At 52.0% G+C, this 15,625-nt stretch overlaps 5 protein-coding genes across 5 annotated transcripts; 2 read left to right on the top strand and 3 right to left on the bottom strand.

The window, feature by feature from the left end:
* Nucleotides 1-645: 645 nt before the first annotated feature.
* Nucleotides 646-2,578, top strand: J7T55_014192 (uncharacterized protein; the record flags this gene model as incomplete). The annotated part of the gene is made up of 4 exons (XM_053132250.1): nucleotides 646-759; nucleotides 823-1,468; nucleotides 1,533-1,982; nucleotides 2,088-2,578. 4 exons carry the CDS (start codon nucleotides 646-648, stop codon nucleotides 2,576-2,578), a joined length of 1,701 nt encoding a protein of 566 aa, XP_052989793.1.
* A 199-nt stretch (nucleotides 2,579-2,777) lies between these two features.
* J7T55_014193 (uncharacterized protein) lies at nucleotides 2,778-4,427 on the bottom strand (the record flags this gene model as incomplete). Its single annotated transcript, XM_053132251.1, has 1 exon — nucleotides 2,778-4,427. One exon carries the CDS (start codon nucleotides 4,425-4,427, stop codon nucleotides 2,778-2,780), a length of 1,650 nt encoding a protein of 549 aa, XP_052989794.1.
* A 2,797-nt stretch (nucleotides 4,428-7,224) lies between these two features.
* On the top strand, nucleotides 7,225-8,843 carry J7T55_014194 (fad dependent oxidoreductase superfamily; the record flags this gene model as incomplete). The annotated part of the gene is made up of 4 exons (XM_053132252.1): nucleotides 7,225-7,391; nucleotides 7,451-8,424; nucleotides 8,477-8,691; nucleotides 8,796-8,843. The coding sequence occupies 4 exons, from the start codon at nucleotides 7,225-7,227 to the stop codon at nucleotides 8,841-8,843; spliced, it is 1,404 nt and encodes a 467-aa protein (XP_052989795.1).
* Nucleotides 8,844-8,986: 143 nt separating this feature from the next.
* Nucleotides 8,987-10,057, bottom strand: J7T55_014195 (uncharacterized protein; the record flags this gene model as incomplete). The annotated part of the gene is made up of 1 exon (XM_053132253.1): nucleotides 8,987-10,057. The coding sequence occupies one exon, from the start codon at nucleotides 10,055-10,057 to the stop codon at nucleotides 8,987-8,989; it is 1,071 nt and encodes a 356-aa protein (XP_052989796.1).
* Nucleotides 10,058-11,236: 1,179 nt separating this feature from the next.
* Nucleotides 11,237-15,091, bottom strand: J7T55_014196 (uncharacterized protein; the record flags this gene model as incomplete). The annotated part of the gene is made up of 6 exons (XM_053132255.1): nucleotides 11,237-12,348; nucleotides 12,576-12,739; nucleotides 13,094-13,211; nucleotides 13,552-14,207; nucleotides 14,379-14,950; nucleotides 15,017-15,091. 6 exons carry the CDS (start codon nucleotides 15,089-15,091, stop codon nucleotides 11,237-11,239), a joined length of 2,697 nt encoding a protein of 898 aa, XP_052989797.1.
* Between the last annotated feature and the right edge of the window lie 534 nt (nucleotides 15,092-15,625).

Genomic DNA, 15,625 nt, shown 5'->3' on the forward strand with positions numbered 1-15,625 from the left:
TTGAGTGCTTCTTCTCGTGTTCTATTCCTCCTCACGGGCAGACGGGTCAAGAAAGGGGCACAAGTGCAAGGGACCAGACTCCCTACAACGCGGGGAACCCTGAACTACCACGCAACAAGGTTGCAGCGCTTACTGGTATCGAGCCTATGAAGGACCAGGACGGGCGTGCAGTATTCGCGGTATTGCCTTGATTGAGACTGGTTCCTCTGCGGGGTAGTATTCTCAACCGAGGGACGGGTCTCCTCTCTCGCTTCCCATGTGTATTAGTGGTCTAGCAGACTAGGTACCTGTTGTTCAGAGCTCTGCGTGTCTATCATCAATGTCTTGCTATTGGCGGCCACTACGAAAGGATTCAGTCTTGTGCCTGTATTCCCACATTGTCGCGTTCGCATCGATAGCGAGTCAGCTGGTCTTCTTCCGGGTTACTGGAAGAACCATGGGTACCCAGACAAGCTTTCGTGGTCGGACGGGCCACGGCTTGTTCCCTAGTGCTGCAACGCAGATCGTCCTACGGACTCATAAAGTGGCACAAAGATACCCGGTATAAATAAATGCGTACATCTCACTCAAGCCTTTTAGTTCCATCCGGGTTCCACACCATTCTTACTACTTTTCCTTCGCTTCGAATGCACCCGGCTGTTCAACATGGCTCCAACCAGCGAGAAAAGCCTCGATGAGGCCGATAACAAGCGAGTTCAAGAGAACGTTGAATATGCCAGGCAAAATTCAAGCGATGAGGAGTCCCACCAGGAGCTTCCTGTAAGCTGAAATCGAACTTGTGGAGATGGACACTCGTTGGCTGACGCTCCTGAACACTCTCAGATGACGAAGAGGAAGCTCATGGCCCTTGTTGCTCAAGCCTTCCTCTGGACAGGTTCTCAAATCCCTGTTTACCTTCTCGGAGCGATACCGCCTTATATTTATCGAGACATCGGCGGCCATGACCGATGGATATGGCTCGTCCTCGCGAATCTGCTCTCGCTAGCTGCCATTTGCCCCTTTGTCGGATCTCTTTCAGATCTTTTCGGCCGACGATATGTCGCTATCTCTGGAGCCGCATTTATCGTTCTTGGAATGATTATCGTATCCACGGCTCAGACGATGAACATTGTCATTGGAGGCATGGTCTTTGCTGGAATCGGTGCCGGCATCAATGAGCTGACTGCCCTGGCTGCCACATCCGAGCTAGCACCTACAGCAAAAAGAGGCAAATATGTCGGCATTCTCGTCTTCACCATTGTGCCATTCTGTCCTTCGGTCTTGTATGCCCAGCTGATTGCCTACTATTCGTCATGGAGGTATATCGGCCTGTTGTGTGCTATCTGGGCGTTTATCGGCTTGGTCCTGACCGCAGTCTTTTATTTCCCACCTCCCCCCGCCAATTTGAACAGCGTGGGCCGACGCGAAATTTTGAAGCGGACCGACCTCGTTGGAGGTCTCCTGAGCATATCTGGAATGATTCTGTTCAGTAAGTATTCTCAGATCAAAAGGACCACCGCACGCCCTTCGCTCGCTAATTCGACCTGCTTCAGTGGCTGGGCTGCAATGGGGCGGTTACATCTATCCCTGGACCTCTGTTCACGTGCTCGTTCCTCTACTCCTCGGAGTTGTTCTCATTATCGCATTTATCGTCTGGGAGGGCTGGTTTGCCAAATATCCCATGTTCCCTAGACGCATCAACCAGGCTCCAAGGATTCTCACGCTCACTCTGATCATCACATTCATCTCGGGCGCAAACTTCTTCTCAATTCTTATGTTTTGGCCGACACAATCGTTCAATGTCTACGGTCACGATCCAGTTGACGTCGGCATCCGCGGCATACCTGTTGGTTTTGCCATTATGACAGGAGCTGTTGTTGTTCTGGTGCTACTGTCCGTCTTCAGAGGAGCTAACAGGCTGTTGATGATCATCTCATCAGTGCTAATGACAGCCGGCTGCGGTGCCATGGCCATCGGTCGCGTTGATAATATGTACCAGCTCTGTAAGCACAAGACTATTCTTCCCCTAGTATCCTCCCCTATACGTCAAAGAATGCCCTTAATACTTTGGCTCTTGGACTCTATTGTATCAAGCTAACGAGTGAAAGGGGGGATTCTCGTCTTGGCGGGGCTCGGTATTGGAGGTATTGTGGTGCCTGCCTCCATCATCACTATGATCATTTGCCCGGACGACCTCATCGCCACTGTAGCAGCGTTGACACTCAGTGTTCGAGTGATCGGCGGCAGTATAGGGTACTGCATTTACTACAATGTCTTCATCAACAAGTTCACCCCTGCAGCTATTCACTATATCGGCGGAACAATGTATATGGGAGGGATAACGGACAAAGAAGTCATTGGTGAGGTCATCGTTCTGACTGGAGCCGCTTTGCTGGAGGAAATCAAGAAGATCCCCGGCATTGCTGGTAACGAGGTGTTGTATAACGCCATTGTCAAGGCAGGTCAGACAGCCTACGCTGAGTCATATGCTTACGTTTATTACGCGAGCATCGGATTTGGAGCTATCTCGATCTTGGCCGCGGCTTTTCTGGGCGATATTAGTGCATACATGACAGATAAAGTTGCTGTTGTGATGTGAGCTCCTGGTGGAAATCTGAAATACATTTATATACTAGGAAGAATTTGGCTCGTCCAAAAGCACTCTAAGCTGGTATCGCGCAAGGAATTGAAGAGATCAATAAACACCGTACCCATATATACCGTATTAATATCACCATTGACACCTGCCAGGGCGTGTGAATGGGTAGTATAATCGAAGCTCGCCAACCCATTGCCGCTCAGCAGCTTTCGTCGTGTCTCGTGCCCCAGTAGCCCGCCGGCGGTTGTGGTAGTCTCAATCTCGAGTCGTTCAAATCTAATCGATACATGATGTTGTTGTAGTTGTAGTACGGAGTTGCAAATGGGTTGCCAGAGAAGGTATTAGTAAGTGTTCCGGAGAAGTAGATGTATCTTCCGCCTTCTCGCATCAGCTCATAATGCTGAACGGGATTATACAGGTCGTTGTTGTTATTATTGATCCCATCAAGGCTCATGTAGTGCGTGGCAACCTTCCGGCAAGCTGTCCAGGGGCCTTCTGGCGCCTGGGCTGTCGAAAACCATATTTCCCCAGCAGTAGTGTCGCCTCCACTCTGCTGAAAGACATTGGTCCAAAGCTTTAGGTAGGGGTTCCACGCAATTCCAGCTGTATGTGCAGTAACGGCTTGTCCAGTGTCCAAATCTCTAAGTCTGTAAGGCGACTCCTCTTGACTTATCACGCCAGACTGTACCAAACTGTCCGCGTTCTCGTAATTGACTGGCTTCCCACCTTTGACCCAGCTCCAGATCAATGCACCGTTCGGTCCTCTGTTTGCTCGCTGCCCATCCGCAGTAAGACAGGTGAAGGCCTCGTACTGTGACGGCTGCGAAGCGTTGTTGAAGTCCGCTTTGACTCGGATATTCTTGCCGTAAAATGCGTAACGTGTTCCATTCTCGTTCACGTAGATCGTATGTCCCCACGGGGCAAGCACATCCATAGCGTTGTTGGTGCCATCAAATTGCACCAGTTTCTCTAGAATCTGCTTCTTATCCTTCCAAATGACCAGGCCTCGCTCCACACAGCTCAGCCCGGGCCCAGAGGCGCAGTAAGTGCCGATCAGACGCTCTCTGCCTGTATCATCTGGTACTACCGTCAAGCCATCGACCCACAGAGGGAAGCTCCCTGGTGTTTGCAAAGTTATGTCGACCATGCCTCTTGTGAACTCGTTCGGCTTGTTGTCTTTTGTAAAATAGTCAAAGTTGAGGCCCTTGTCAGCATTCAGTTCATGTGGGAGCTCAGTCCTTGCGCCCGTCATTGCGAAATTCCCAAGCTGAAATGCTAACTGATCTGTGTCCTGCCACATCCAAAGGAGCTTGCCGTGGAATTTGGCACACTGGATGGTGTCACTGCCAGCAACCTTTGCGTTCAGGACTGGTTGCTCAACCGGCACCGGCTTGCCAAGTAGGACGCTGTCTCGGTAGACGCCGAACCCCGTAAGCCGATAGAGCCGCTCGGCGACTTGAGTTCTATTGAGCTTGATTTCTATAGAGCCCCCGGCTTTGGGCTGGATTTGCATTCCGGGAACGCCAAGAAAGCCAGTCGGTGACTCGAAGCCATAGCTGCTGACCGTGACCCAGATTGGATCTCCCGTCATCAGGCCAGGTTCGTTGAATGCGACATAACCGGCGCTATCGGTCATGTAAATAGTCTTGTACGTTGTGCGGAGATATACCAGAGGGACTCCTCGATTAGTGGTAGCATCGACAACTCGAATCGCATAATACTGGTGTGCCGTCGTCGCGTGCGCCGAAGATGCCAGACTTGATTGTTGCCGCTTGTCGAGAGCTTGGGTTGCAACTGACGACACGTTCGAAGCCAGTCGGTCGAAACGGTTGAACAACGATCGAGACATGTTGCACACCAGTTGCAACAGTACGAAGTGGCACAACAACATGTTACATGTTTGAGTGGAAAAGTTGTTTTTGAGTTATCATATGCCAGATCTAATTAATTAGCCTTTCACGCCTCTTTATTGCACATGTCAACCGTAACGGGTCCAGGAGCCGCGGACTCCGATTCCCACCTTGGGCAATGCGGGGGTAGTATTCGAGGGGTGATATCGGGAAGTGGTTCCTCAAGTCCACCCTAACCCGGTATATATTGCCCCTTGGTATTCTCCTTTGTCTGATAAGACCATACTGGCTAGGGAAAGTTGGAAATATTCCCGCATTCGAGATACAAGTTTCCCATCAATCACAATCTAAAGAACCAATGGCGCGAACTCGAAGACTAGCATCAAACTTATCGACGAATTATTCGAAGGCCTAGCCATGCACACCTCGCTAATGCGTGTGATCAGGGGAAATTATGTGAAAACAGTCGCCTAGCTATTTGGTGCCTTATTTTTGACTATGCATGGTTTATTGACTTGTGCAGGACGCATCTCCATCCACGCAAGTCCCCCCTGTTATCACATGATTTCGCAGCAGCACGCCTACCACTTTCGCCCGTTCATACCTCCTCCGTGAACGCCTCCATAGTACGGCCTGTATCCCGTTCCTTGGTACCGCCTCTTTTCCACCACTACATGTTGAACCGGTCGAGCTGGAGGTGCGCAATATGCGCAGTTCCTATGGCAATGGTGTCGGTCGGAGTGCAGATGGTGCCTGAAGCCGAAGCACATCGGACTGGGTTGAACTTGATCGACGAAGTTGAGGGCGCTTGGTTTGTGTGTAAACTGCAGACTTATTAGCTAAACGATAGTCTTGACTTCCTCAACTTGCAGTTCTTCGAAGGGGACAACCTTTGAATTGACGAGATCACCTACCTGGAGTGACGCCCTTGGGAGTCAAACAGAAGCTGAGCCGTGCCGAATGTCGTAACGCTGATGCTGTGCCTGGCGTTGTGCTTCACTCTAATGTTGGATCAAATGTTTTACTCCGCTAACGGCAAAACTTGGGAGAAGAGTAGAAGACCGGACTCGTCCCACTGCTTTATATACTCTGGAAGTGATGTCATGGGACTCAATATATCGGGCATCAAGATCAAGGCTTAGAGGGGTCATTCGTCATGGCCTGGATCACTGATCTTCTGAGTAAGGCATCCTGCGGCTCGGCTTGGATCATCGTCGGCCTGCTAAGCCTCGTCGGTTCAGAATGAGCCATGTTGCCAAGCAGCCGATGCTTTCCAAGCGGCATCGCGCTCAGTGTGGCGAGCTAGCATGAACCTTGACTGATATGAAGCTTCAGCTCACCCCAACAAAGTTGTAGCACTTTAGAGGCAATCTCATCGAATCATACCACGGCTTGGAATTTTGAGCCACGTCACTCCTAGAAAATGCTTCGGGCTGTAATATGACATGTCCCACAGATCCTGAAGGGAGTAACTATATCTCAACCATCAGCAAGACCCCGGGTTGTTCATTATTCACTCATGGAGCTGAGCTGAGCCTTGAATAAGCTCAAGCCTCAAGTGGAATTCGACCTCATAAGTGTGAGTCACTTTTCAGCCAGCGAACGTTGGCATCCTAAGAAGATTTTGTTGAGCCCGAAACACTGCTCCTCATGTATTTGTCATGTCGAAGCCCATGCCTGCTCAAGGACCTGTGAGAACCTCTGCCGAGACCTGTAGTACTGTGACTACATGTGTAAGCGAGTGTTTTGACGTGACAAAAGCCCAATCAGCTACGATGCTGGTGAGGTGGCCACCCGCGATAAGCAACAAATTCATTTAAAGTCTCAGGTAGATCTTTGGCTACCAGGTCCATTGCATGACCTGGGGAGCTCATTCAGAACCGCGACTCAAAAGCAATTATGCTTCCCACTGGGTCAGATGAAACTCACGCCTACTATGACATTATCTTAAAAGGTTCCTGTCTAGATTACTTCAATGCTTAAGTATCCAATCTAGGTAAGTTGTCTAACCCTATTCACCTCTCCAGATGTCATTTCTCGGCTATCTTTTTTCTTCCGTCGTCTAGACGGTACGCCATTGGAGCTTCATTTATTGTGTCATTTTTGAACTATGGATAATTGATCAACTCTCGATGTCACTTTTTGGTACTGTGGAAGCGGACTCAAAGTACTCCAAATTATTACATCCGCTGCAGTGTTCTGTCGCTTGAGCGATGAAATCGGACCTTATTTTCCAGTGCTGACGATATCAGACACATGTTCAATTTCCTTTCAGTCTTTATTATCTCCTGGTTTACACAGAAACAACATATGCTCTACGTCTCATCTGACTATTGAAAAATGGCAGGGGCTTTTGTAAGAGACCATTGAGCACTGTAAAGAACGTCGGGGATTGAGAGGCTTGCTGGATTGCTCATGCAGGTCAACAAGACGTCACGCGTGAGACGGCCCAATGTTAAGCCATCGCTTGTGTGCCCACCTTTCCTCCTCGGGCGCTGGTGCGTTGGATGTACGCCGGCACGTCGTCATTTCTGGAAGGTTTCTTGACACAAGCCGACAAGTCAGGCCAGCAGTATTTCATCATCAGCAGTCAGACGGCATACGCAATTCAAGACGCGAATACATGTGCACAGCTTCCAACCGTTTGTTACTCACAGCGACTGAAGGCCTTGACTGCATTTCGTACTAGCCTTTGAAAAGCTTACATCAAGCATCACGGCCATAAAGATTTGGTTTCTGCACCTGACCCAGAGAACCCAATCCCGACCACTGCGATTTCAATCTACAGTCAAAACCATGGCCGCTAATCCAGATTCTGGCAATATGTTACCGGTTGCGAATCCTACATTATCTTATTGGCGCAGCGAGCTCCATCGCCTTGACTCACATCGATCAACACCAAATCTCCCCGAGGAGAGCGAAATTGTGATCATTGGGGCTGGTATTGCCGGTGTTTCTGTTGCGTGGGTCACGCAACTCTCCACACAATGCATCATCCGATCTGGCTAACTACTTTTCTTAGCTACCACCTTTCCAACACGCCCAACCCACCACATGTTCTCCTCCTCGAAGCTCGTCAGACCTGCTCAGGTGCAACAGGCCGCAATGGAGGCCATATCAAATCCAAGACCACGACGCTGATGAAGATGACCGACAAGTTCGGCGTGGCAGCTGCTGATGAGTGGGCTCGCTTCGTGTGGGCTCAAACCCCGGCACTCAAGGAAGTCATAGAGAGAGAAGGCATCGACTGCGAATTTGAGCTTCGCCGAAGCTACGATGTCTTTAAGTCAGAGTCCGAGGCTGCACGATTGGAGGCGAAATGGAAGGAATATCTTGCCAAGGGCTGCGAGTGGACCAGCAATGTGCTTTGGACAGGGACTGAGTTTGCAGAGAGACTGACAAGCATCAAGGGCGCGAAGGGGGCTTTCAGTGTGCCTTCATGTTCCTTGTGGCCGTATAAGTTTGTTACTGGCTTACTTGAGAAGGCCATGGGAAAGAATACCGGCCTCAATCTCCAGACCGAGACTCCGGTATCGAGCGTGCAGACCAATCAAGACGGCACGACTGTCATCCACACTTCTAGAGGCTCTGTCAAAGCCAAAAGAGTTGTCTTCGCCACGAATGCGTACTCAGCGGCCTTGCTTCCTGAATACCGCGGTGTCATTACCCCTTATAAAGGCATAGCAACGCATTTGGCCGCAGAGGATGGCTGGGAGCCGGTCTTCCCGCACCTGAGCCATACTTATAATATCGACTTCGGACTTGTGCCTGGGTCTGAGACAGTGGACTATCTGAATCCCAGGCCAGACGGTGGGATTGTAGTGGGAGGTGGGAACTGGATTTTCCGGGATCAGCGAGAGCTGTGGTACGACACGGTGGATGACTCAACGCTGCTGGAGCCTATCGTAAAAGCAAATTATTTCGGAGGTTATATGCAGAGAAACTTCAACGGCTGGCAAGATAGCGGCACAGGGATAGAGAAAATATGGACTGGGAGTAAGATAACTGTTCCTATCCCCCAAGGACTGATACTGACAAAGAACCACAGTCCAAGGGGCTACTCCGGACGGTCTCCCACATATTGGCAAGGTTCCAGGCAAACAGGCACAGTGGATACTCGCGGGGTTCAATGGCGGCGGGATGGCTCTGTCATTCCTCTCTGCCAAGGCAGTTGCCACGATGGCGCTGGGTGATGTACCATTCGACCAGTCTGGGGTGCATGTGCCCAGTCTGTTTGAGACCACGGAAGAACGACTGAGGCAAGTAAGCAACGTGCCGTCTGAAGCTTCGAAGAGGTAGGAATTCGTGTTGGTGACCCAGTGTCCAGGGTTATTCTTGGCAGCGTTGTCACCTAACAAACATCGAAGATTGTCTCGGCGCCAGGGTACCGGCCGAGGGACATTAATGTCAGATAAAACGCAAAGACTAAGCTATTATTGCGGCTTCAAAGGCCTGTGGTATCTCAGAAACTTCTCAATCCTCTCCGTTCCATCTGACAATCTTAAGGAACAGGTGGGACCGTTTGCTTCCACCGAGCGTCATCTCAATGATATGCTCACTACTTCGCAGCCGCTACAACAATCTTTCCCTTTGCCCGACCCGTCTTCAACTTCGTATACGCCTTAGGAGCATCATCATACTGGAAGACTTCGTCAATCACACTCTTGACCTTACCCTCGTTCATCCACTCTCCTATCTTCGCCAGCCCTTCGTGGCTCTGCTTCGTCATGATCATTGCGAACTTCCTCTTTCCTCCTCCAAGGAAACCTGGCATGAATGACCTCGTCACGGCAGCCTTGACCTGCGAAGCACTAGCTCCGCCACCGACCTGGATGAAATGCCCGTCATCCACCATGAATGTATTCGCAGCGGTATACAAGTCCTCCTGGCCGGGCGGGGTAAACCCAACATTGTCAACCACAAGCTTGAAAACCTTCCCTTTGGCCTTCAGCACCTCACTGATATTCTGCTCCCTGTAATCGATGACCTCGTCCGCCCCTAGGCCCTGGCACAGCTCGGCATTCGCGCCCGAGCAGCTGACCGTGACGTGCAGGCCGAGCGCTTTAGCAATCTGGATGCCAAAGGTGCCAGTGCCGCCGCTGCCGCCGTTGATAAAGACCTTGTCGCCCTTGGCATCGGCACCGGCGTAGGGCTCGATGCTTTGCAGCGCCGTGAGGCCGCACGTCCCAACGCAGGCGAGCTGGTCCATCCTGTCGTCCCACCCGGCCGGCGCCGCCGCGATGCCCTCTTCCTTGGCGACGATGTACTCGGCCAGCGTGCCGTACCGGTTCTTGATGGGGTCGACCCTGCCGAAAACCTTTTGGCCGGGTCGGTAGTCCTTGACATCGCTGCCAACTGCGGTGACAGTGCCACTGAAGTCCATTCCAGGGCTGGCGGGCAGAGGGATCACAAACTTGGCCAGGAGGCCGAGCTCGGGCAATTTGTAGTCTGCTGGGTTGAGCGAGCTGTGACTGACGCGGACCAACACGGCATCTTTGCCGAGCAGGGACTTTGGTGGCGGGGAAGCTTCAGTCTGTAGCTGCAGGGCTTTGTCGAGGCCGCCGCTGGCGCTGCTGTATGTCCAAGCGCGCATGGTCTGCGGCCAAGCCTCTTCTGTGGATGACGCCATCCTGATTATCTGGGTGTCGAAGGAAGGCTTGTTTTGTCTTCTGCAGTACGTTGGCGGAAATTGGAAAGTCGTCTTCTAGATTGAAGAGAGCCCGGCTTGTGTTTTGGGGCAGATGTGAACTTTGGCAGACGCGCCCAGACTGGACTCGTCCTGGGCAAATGACCGGGAATGTCGTCAAAATTGGGTTCGGGCCCTCCCTGGCTAGCAAATTGAGACAAGGGTCATGACGTAGATGGGACTCGCAGCGGCTCGCCTACGATTCAGATTTTCCGCATGTCTGCCAGTGCTGTGAATTAGTGGGCTTCACCTCGTTAGTGGACTGCGTCTTTTCTGGTTCGGCCACAGCATAGCGGCGACTCACTCGGAACCCTTCCTAATAAAATCATCTTCTTGAGTAACTAGGACCTGATTGGCTGTTTCTACGGATATTGGCTGCCGCAGAATGTCGGATAAATCCAGTCTCTAGAAAGTGAATCCTAGCTTGACGACTTCCGTGGTAAATGTCAAGGCATACACTGGCTCGCGAATACATGTTGATGATATGGTGTTACAATCGGAGAGATTGGTCAAAGACAATTATTCATTATGTGCCATATTTAAATAAAGCTTGCGCGCTGACAGTGATCAGCCTGACTTCTTGCACGGGCACTCCTTCTCATCGTCGGCAAGCCAACGACCGCATGAGCATTTCCAAGACATCCTTTTTATCTTTGATTGACGTGGTTTCCCTTTGTTATCGGTTGTTGACTTTTTTGGTTTTTCGGGGTTTGATTCACTTGCCGAGGATCCGTTTTCTGTCGGTTGGGTCTGTTGGAAAAGCTGAAATGATTTTGGAACTGGGGAGCGTATTCTGTTTAAATATGGGAACTAAGCTTGGTGAGCGTGACTGAGCCTTATGATTTCGAGTGACTCCCAGGACCAACACTTGACATTTCGCCAGCTTATCATGGGTCCGAGGATCAGTGGTATATCTGTGGAGTGAGTGATGCAGTGGTTTTTCAAAGTCACTGGAGTCAACTGGTGGTCAGCGCTGGCTTGAGGACCAAGTGTGGAACAGGAGCTGAGCCTTTGGAAATTATATTCGGATTCACGAGTCCATTACATGTAGACTGCCTAGGCAGAGACCATCCGTTCCAATAACACGCTCATTACTAGCTGGTCATGTCTCACAACTTCTTCTCATCGACCCCTCGCTCGAGAAGCGACTCCTCTTGCCCTTGAAGAGCGGGCATCCCGGCCCCTTTGAGGCCCCCGTTTCCCTCGTCCCATGGTCGACGGAGAAGCCATGTCGGGGCTCATCAATCCCAAGCCAGAGTCCCGGAATGGTGGCTCCCTGGATGCTTGTTTTGGAACCCCCGGTGGGTTCAGTGTAATGCCCCTATTAGCCTGAACCCGGCCCTCTGTGAGACGAGGATCCTCACAATCGGTTACTGTGTCGTCTCCGACACTCACACCAGAGTCAGCCCTCGACGCCACCTCTCGAGCCCCAGTATCCACCCCGACCCCATCATCCTCACCCTCGAACTGCTCCTGCACATCAACAGTATCGATGGAGTAAGTCGACGACGGACTAGAAACCGATGTAACCTCGTCATTCACCAGGTCCACATACTCTTCCACCAGGTCTGAGTACTCCATCAGCGAGTCGGCCTGCTCCTGCATCGTAACTACAAGCTCAACCATGTCTTGCAGCGCCAGGCTCTCCTCCTCGAGCTGGCTCTGCTGGTTCGTGATCGAGTTCATGATTTCCAGGACGTCCTGCAATAAGTCAGGCAGACGCCGAGGCGGCGGGTCCTTTTCCGTCTTGTGCGGCAGCAGCGCCGCCGATGGCCTGATCGGGAACTCATCGTCGCTGTCGCTGTCGCCATTTCCATCGTCATGGTCGTCGATGAGGAACGGCGTTGGGATTGGGCTGGGCGGTGGCTGCAGGTGCGTCCAGTGCCCAAGAGTCGGCGAGTCGGCTTGCAGGTGTAGCGGGGCGGGCTTGTGTTTTTGTTGCGAGTAGCGGAAGTTCTGTGTCCTGTTGTAGAGTGGTGTCGGTGATTGTAATCGGACTCCAGTTTGTATCGGCGTTGGGTTTTGATATAATGGTTGGTGGTAGTACTGAGGAGAAAGAGGACTGGGAATCCGGGGGAAGACTATCGATGGACTTTTCAGTGATGGCGACAGAGCATACTCGACGCCTCGGTACGCTGCTGATGCCTGCCGTCTATGCCTCGAAGCGCCTGTATTTCCGTCCATCAATCCTTCGAGTATGGGCATGGAGTCGTCCTCTGAGTCAGGGTCGAGATCTGGTGATGGTGGAGAAAGAGCTGAAGTAGGCGAGGCCACAGGCTGTCTTGTAGGAGGAAAGCGATTTGTGTTCTTGTGCCTGAAATGACGATGCAGCCCTTGATTTAATGTGGCTTCCAGATCCTCTCCCCGACCATTAGACGTCATCTTGTGGTGGCGGTGTTATGGGAGTGGTGGCATATAGTTGAGTAGGAATACGGGACCAGTGTCTGCCCAGAAGGCTAACCGAACCTTGATGTGGGAGTCGATATTGGATATAAGATCTCCATTGACAGACGAATCCACTCGCCGGCGGCGAGGATCGAGGCATCAATTGACTCCCGAGTGGAGTCATTCTCCCAGTTTGGCATCAGTGTCCTCTTCTGCTCAGGCATCTTGCACACAACGGTCCTTGACGATGTCTACGTCAGATTCATGCGCAGCGACATCTGCGACCCGCCGAGGACCCTTAGTAGAAGGAATTATTCCTTCTAGCTGAACTCTGCGTGAAACAGTTGACGGGTACAAAGCCAGGTGAACCCCTGGCCGGGCAGGCTTGTTGCATTGACGAGGCCGTGGCTGTGGTGCCCAACTCCGTGGGTGGACAGATTGACAGAACGAGAGCGCCCGAGGCCCCGACAACGACTCGCCGGATTGAAACGAAACATAATCATTCGGTTCGCGAGGCCGACTCGGCAACGAGCGCCGAGCCGCACGCCTTACGGTCGATATTGCGGTCCGGCCGCAGACGAGGCTAGTGCTCACAATGGTTCGCCCATGAACCGTGGTTTGGAGGCAACCGGGTGACAGGGGCATTGAGGGTACGCGCTGACCCACGCAATGTGCATAAAAGCATTGATATCGCTCGCGCGTCCTTCATTCTCTGCAGGCACGTCAGTTGTGGTGGTGACAGAGCGCCCAAATGACGATCAGTACAGACACCTGAGGACCATCCGATATTGTCCAAAGTATAATGGTGATAGGCGAAGCTTACTTGTCGAATTTGGCTTTCCGTTCGTGTCCCGAAGCAGCCGTGCACACATTATTTGTCTATTGAACATTGTGTAATTTGGTATCGCTATCCATATGCTTGTCTTGTATCCAAAAAACCCCTATAATTATTGACAACTTAATATAATCCCAGCTAGATGCTATTTTCGGCCCCGGTATATGATCCTAATACTGCGTGCCATCCACCCGCAAACGTCTCCTCCTCCTCATACCGGTAGTTGGGACAGGCTTTTCCAGCCTCCATGCCCAGAGCAGCAGATCTTCAAGCGGCAAAAAGTTCAACAAGATCCGGTTGCACACGAAACCCATAAGCACGACCAACGTCGCGACCATGGCGTCCATTAGGTAGTGATTCGCGGTTGCAACAATGGTCAACAAGACCCATGATGGATACCACACACCGAACGCGAAGAACGCGATGCGCGAGGCGGTAGAGCGCTCGCTGGTTGACTGCTGCTCGACTTCAACTTCAGACGCATTGCTCAGGTTCTCCTCATCCGCGCCAGGGACGGGCAGCCATGTCTGGCTGGGGTTACGGGTCTTGCCGTAACGCCTGTAAATTTCCTTCACTCCACTGACCGCAGCACTCTCATAGATGAAGACCAGGCCGATGCAGAAGGCATAGCCGAAGTGCATACTGGGCATAGCGGCCAGGCGGTTGACAAAGTTTCCACTCTGCCACACTGAGGTGGCATCCTCGCCATTGACAGTGTCAATGAAGCCGTACTCTGGCGGCAGCAGACGCGGCGGCATACACGGGTAGAGGATGAAGATGGTGAACGCGAAGAGGTTCAGCAGGGTCATGGTGCGACGAACATTCGCAAATCGGGTGAAGGTCGGCGACACGTAATAGTAGAATGCGATGAAACTAGACCGATGGTTAGCGTTGAGCTGCAACAGGGAACGGGGTTTGAGGGGGCGTCCGAGGCCGCGCGGCAAAGCATCAACCCCCCAAAATTTTCGGAGACGGTCGCGCAAGCAGTCGCGCTTATCCGAAGGGAAAAAGGCAAATGAATAGAGGCATGGGATCGAAACCTACCCAACAGTCCCGGGAATGTGGATCAGGGAGTACGACCGGTTCAGAATAGTGAGGAATATGCCACGGAAATCACCAGCTTTGGCGCCAGTGAGGAACCATTGCTGTACGTTCCACTCAATCCACCTAGCAGTGCCAGTCACGGAGTTCCTCCCAAACATGAAAGCCTCTAGTTCCAGCAGTGCTATGCCGTGGTTTTGGGCGATATCCCATAGTTTGTCATTGCCTCCGTAGTAGACAGCCGCCATGTGTGCGGTCATGCGGTAGAAGAAGAACTGGAGGACCCAGTAGAACATCTCGACCAGGAACGGGAACTTCTGCAGGATGCGCGAGTGGAAATGCCGAGCGAATCTCGACGAGTTGGGGGTTCGAACGGTCCATATCCCAAAGATGCGGCGGGTCTTGCTTGGGTAGTCAGACCGATAAGTGGCAATCTGGTCGCTGTCGATGGAGGTCCTGGGGGAGCTGGAAGCCGGCGAGGCTGTTATGGGGCTGTAGCTCTGGTTGCTGCCGAAGATGGAGTAATTCTTCGTTCGGGTGAGATACATTGAGGTGAAGAGGATAGTCACAATCAGCTGGAGAGAGACGGGTCAGCATATCCACACATTAAGGCAGGGAGGGCGTCGGCGGCGGGCACGTACGAAAGCCTCAACCCAGTCGGGCATGCGAAAGACGTGGGGATGCCAGTCATCATCGGGGGCTCCATTGCTCGACATCGTCGCAAGAGCGAGGCAGTCGAATCCTAGCAATTTGGTGAAGAACGATATTCAAGCGTGGGGCGGCCAAGACGCAGGCATAGGCAGGAAAAAATCGTCGGAATGGCGAGTCGGATGTCCGTAGGTAGAGACTGTAGAAACAGTTGGTGTTGGTGATCACAGAGTCGTCACGAGGTACGAGACACTGTCAATCAATGTACAGTGCAAGCCAAGTCGATTGAATAGTCGGGTACCAGTGGGGAGCAATGCAACTCGAGGGGTAACAGGATCTCGGCGTAGGATATCGAAGGAGGAGGAAGTGATGCCGACACAGCACAACAACAATGTAGATCCCACGAAGCCTCGAATAGCCCTGATGCCGATCCGCTCTGTTCCTCGGTAGTCGATGTCCAAAAGAAAAGTAATATTAATGGTCCTCAACGCCGTGGGAGGGGATGATAGGGAGGAGGGAGCAAAGGTTGAGGCCCAGGCGAGAGTCGGTGAGGGCGAGGAGGTTGTGTAGGAAAATAGACCAGGCGAGACAGACAGGAGGAA

Source organism: Diaporthe amygdali, assembly GCF_026229845.1.
Source record: "Diaporthe amygdali strain CAA958 chromosome Unknown NODE_30_length_622097_cov_64_914702, whole genome shotgun sequence".
NCBI lineage: Eukaryota > Fungi > Ascomycota > Sordariomycetes > Diaporthales > Diaporthaceae > Diaporthe > Diaporthe amygdali.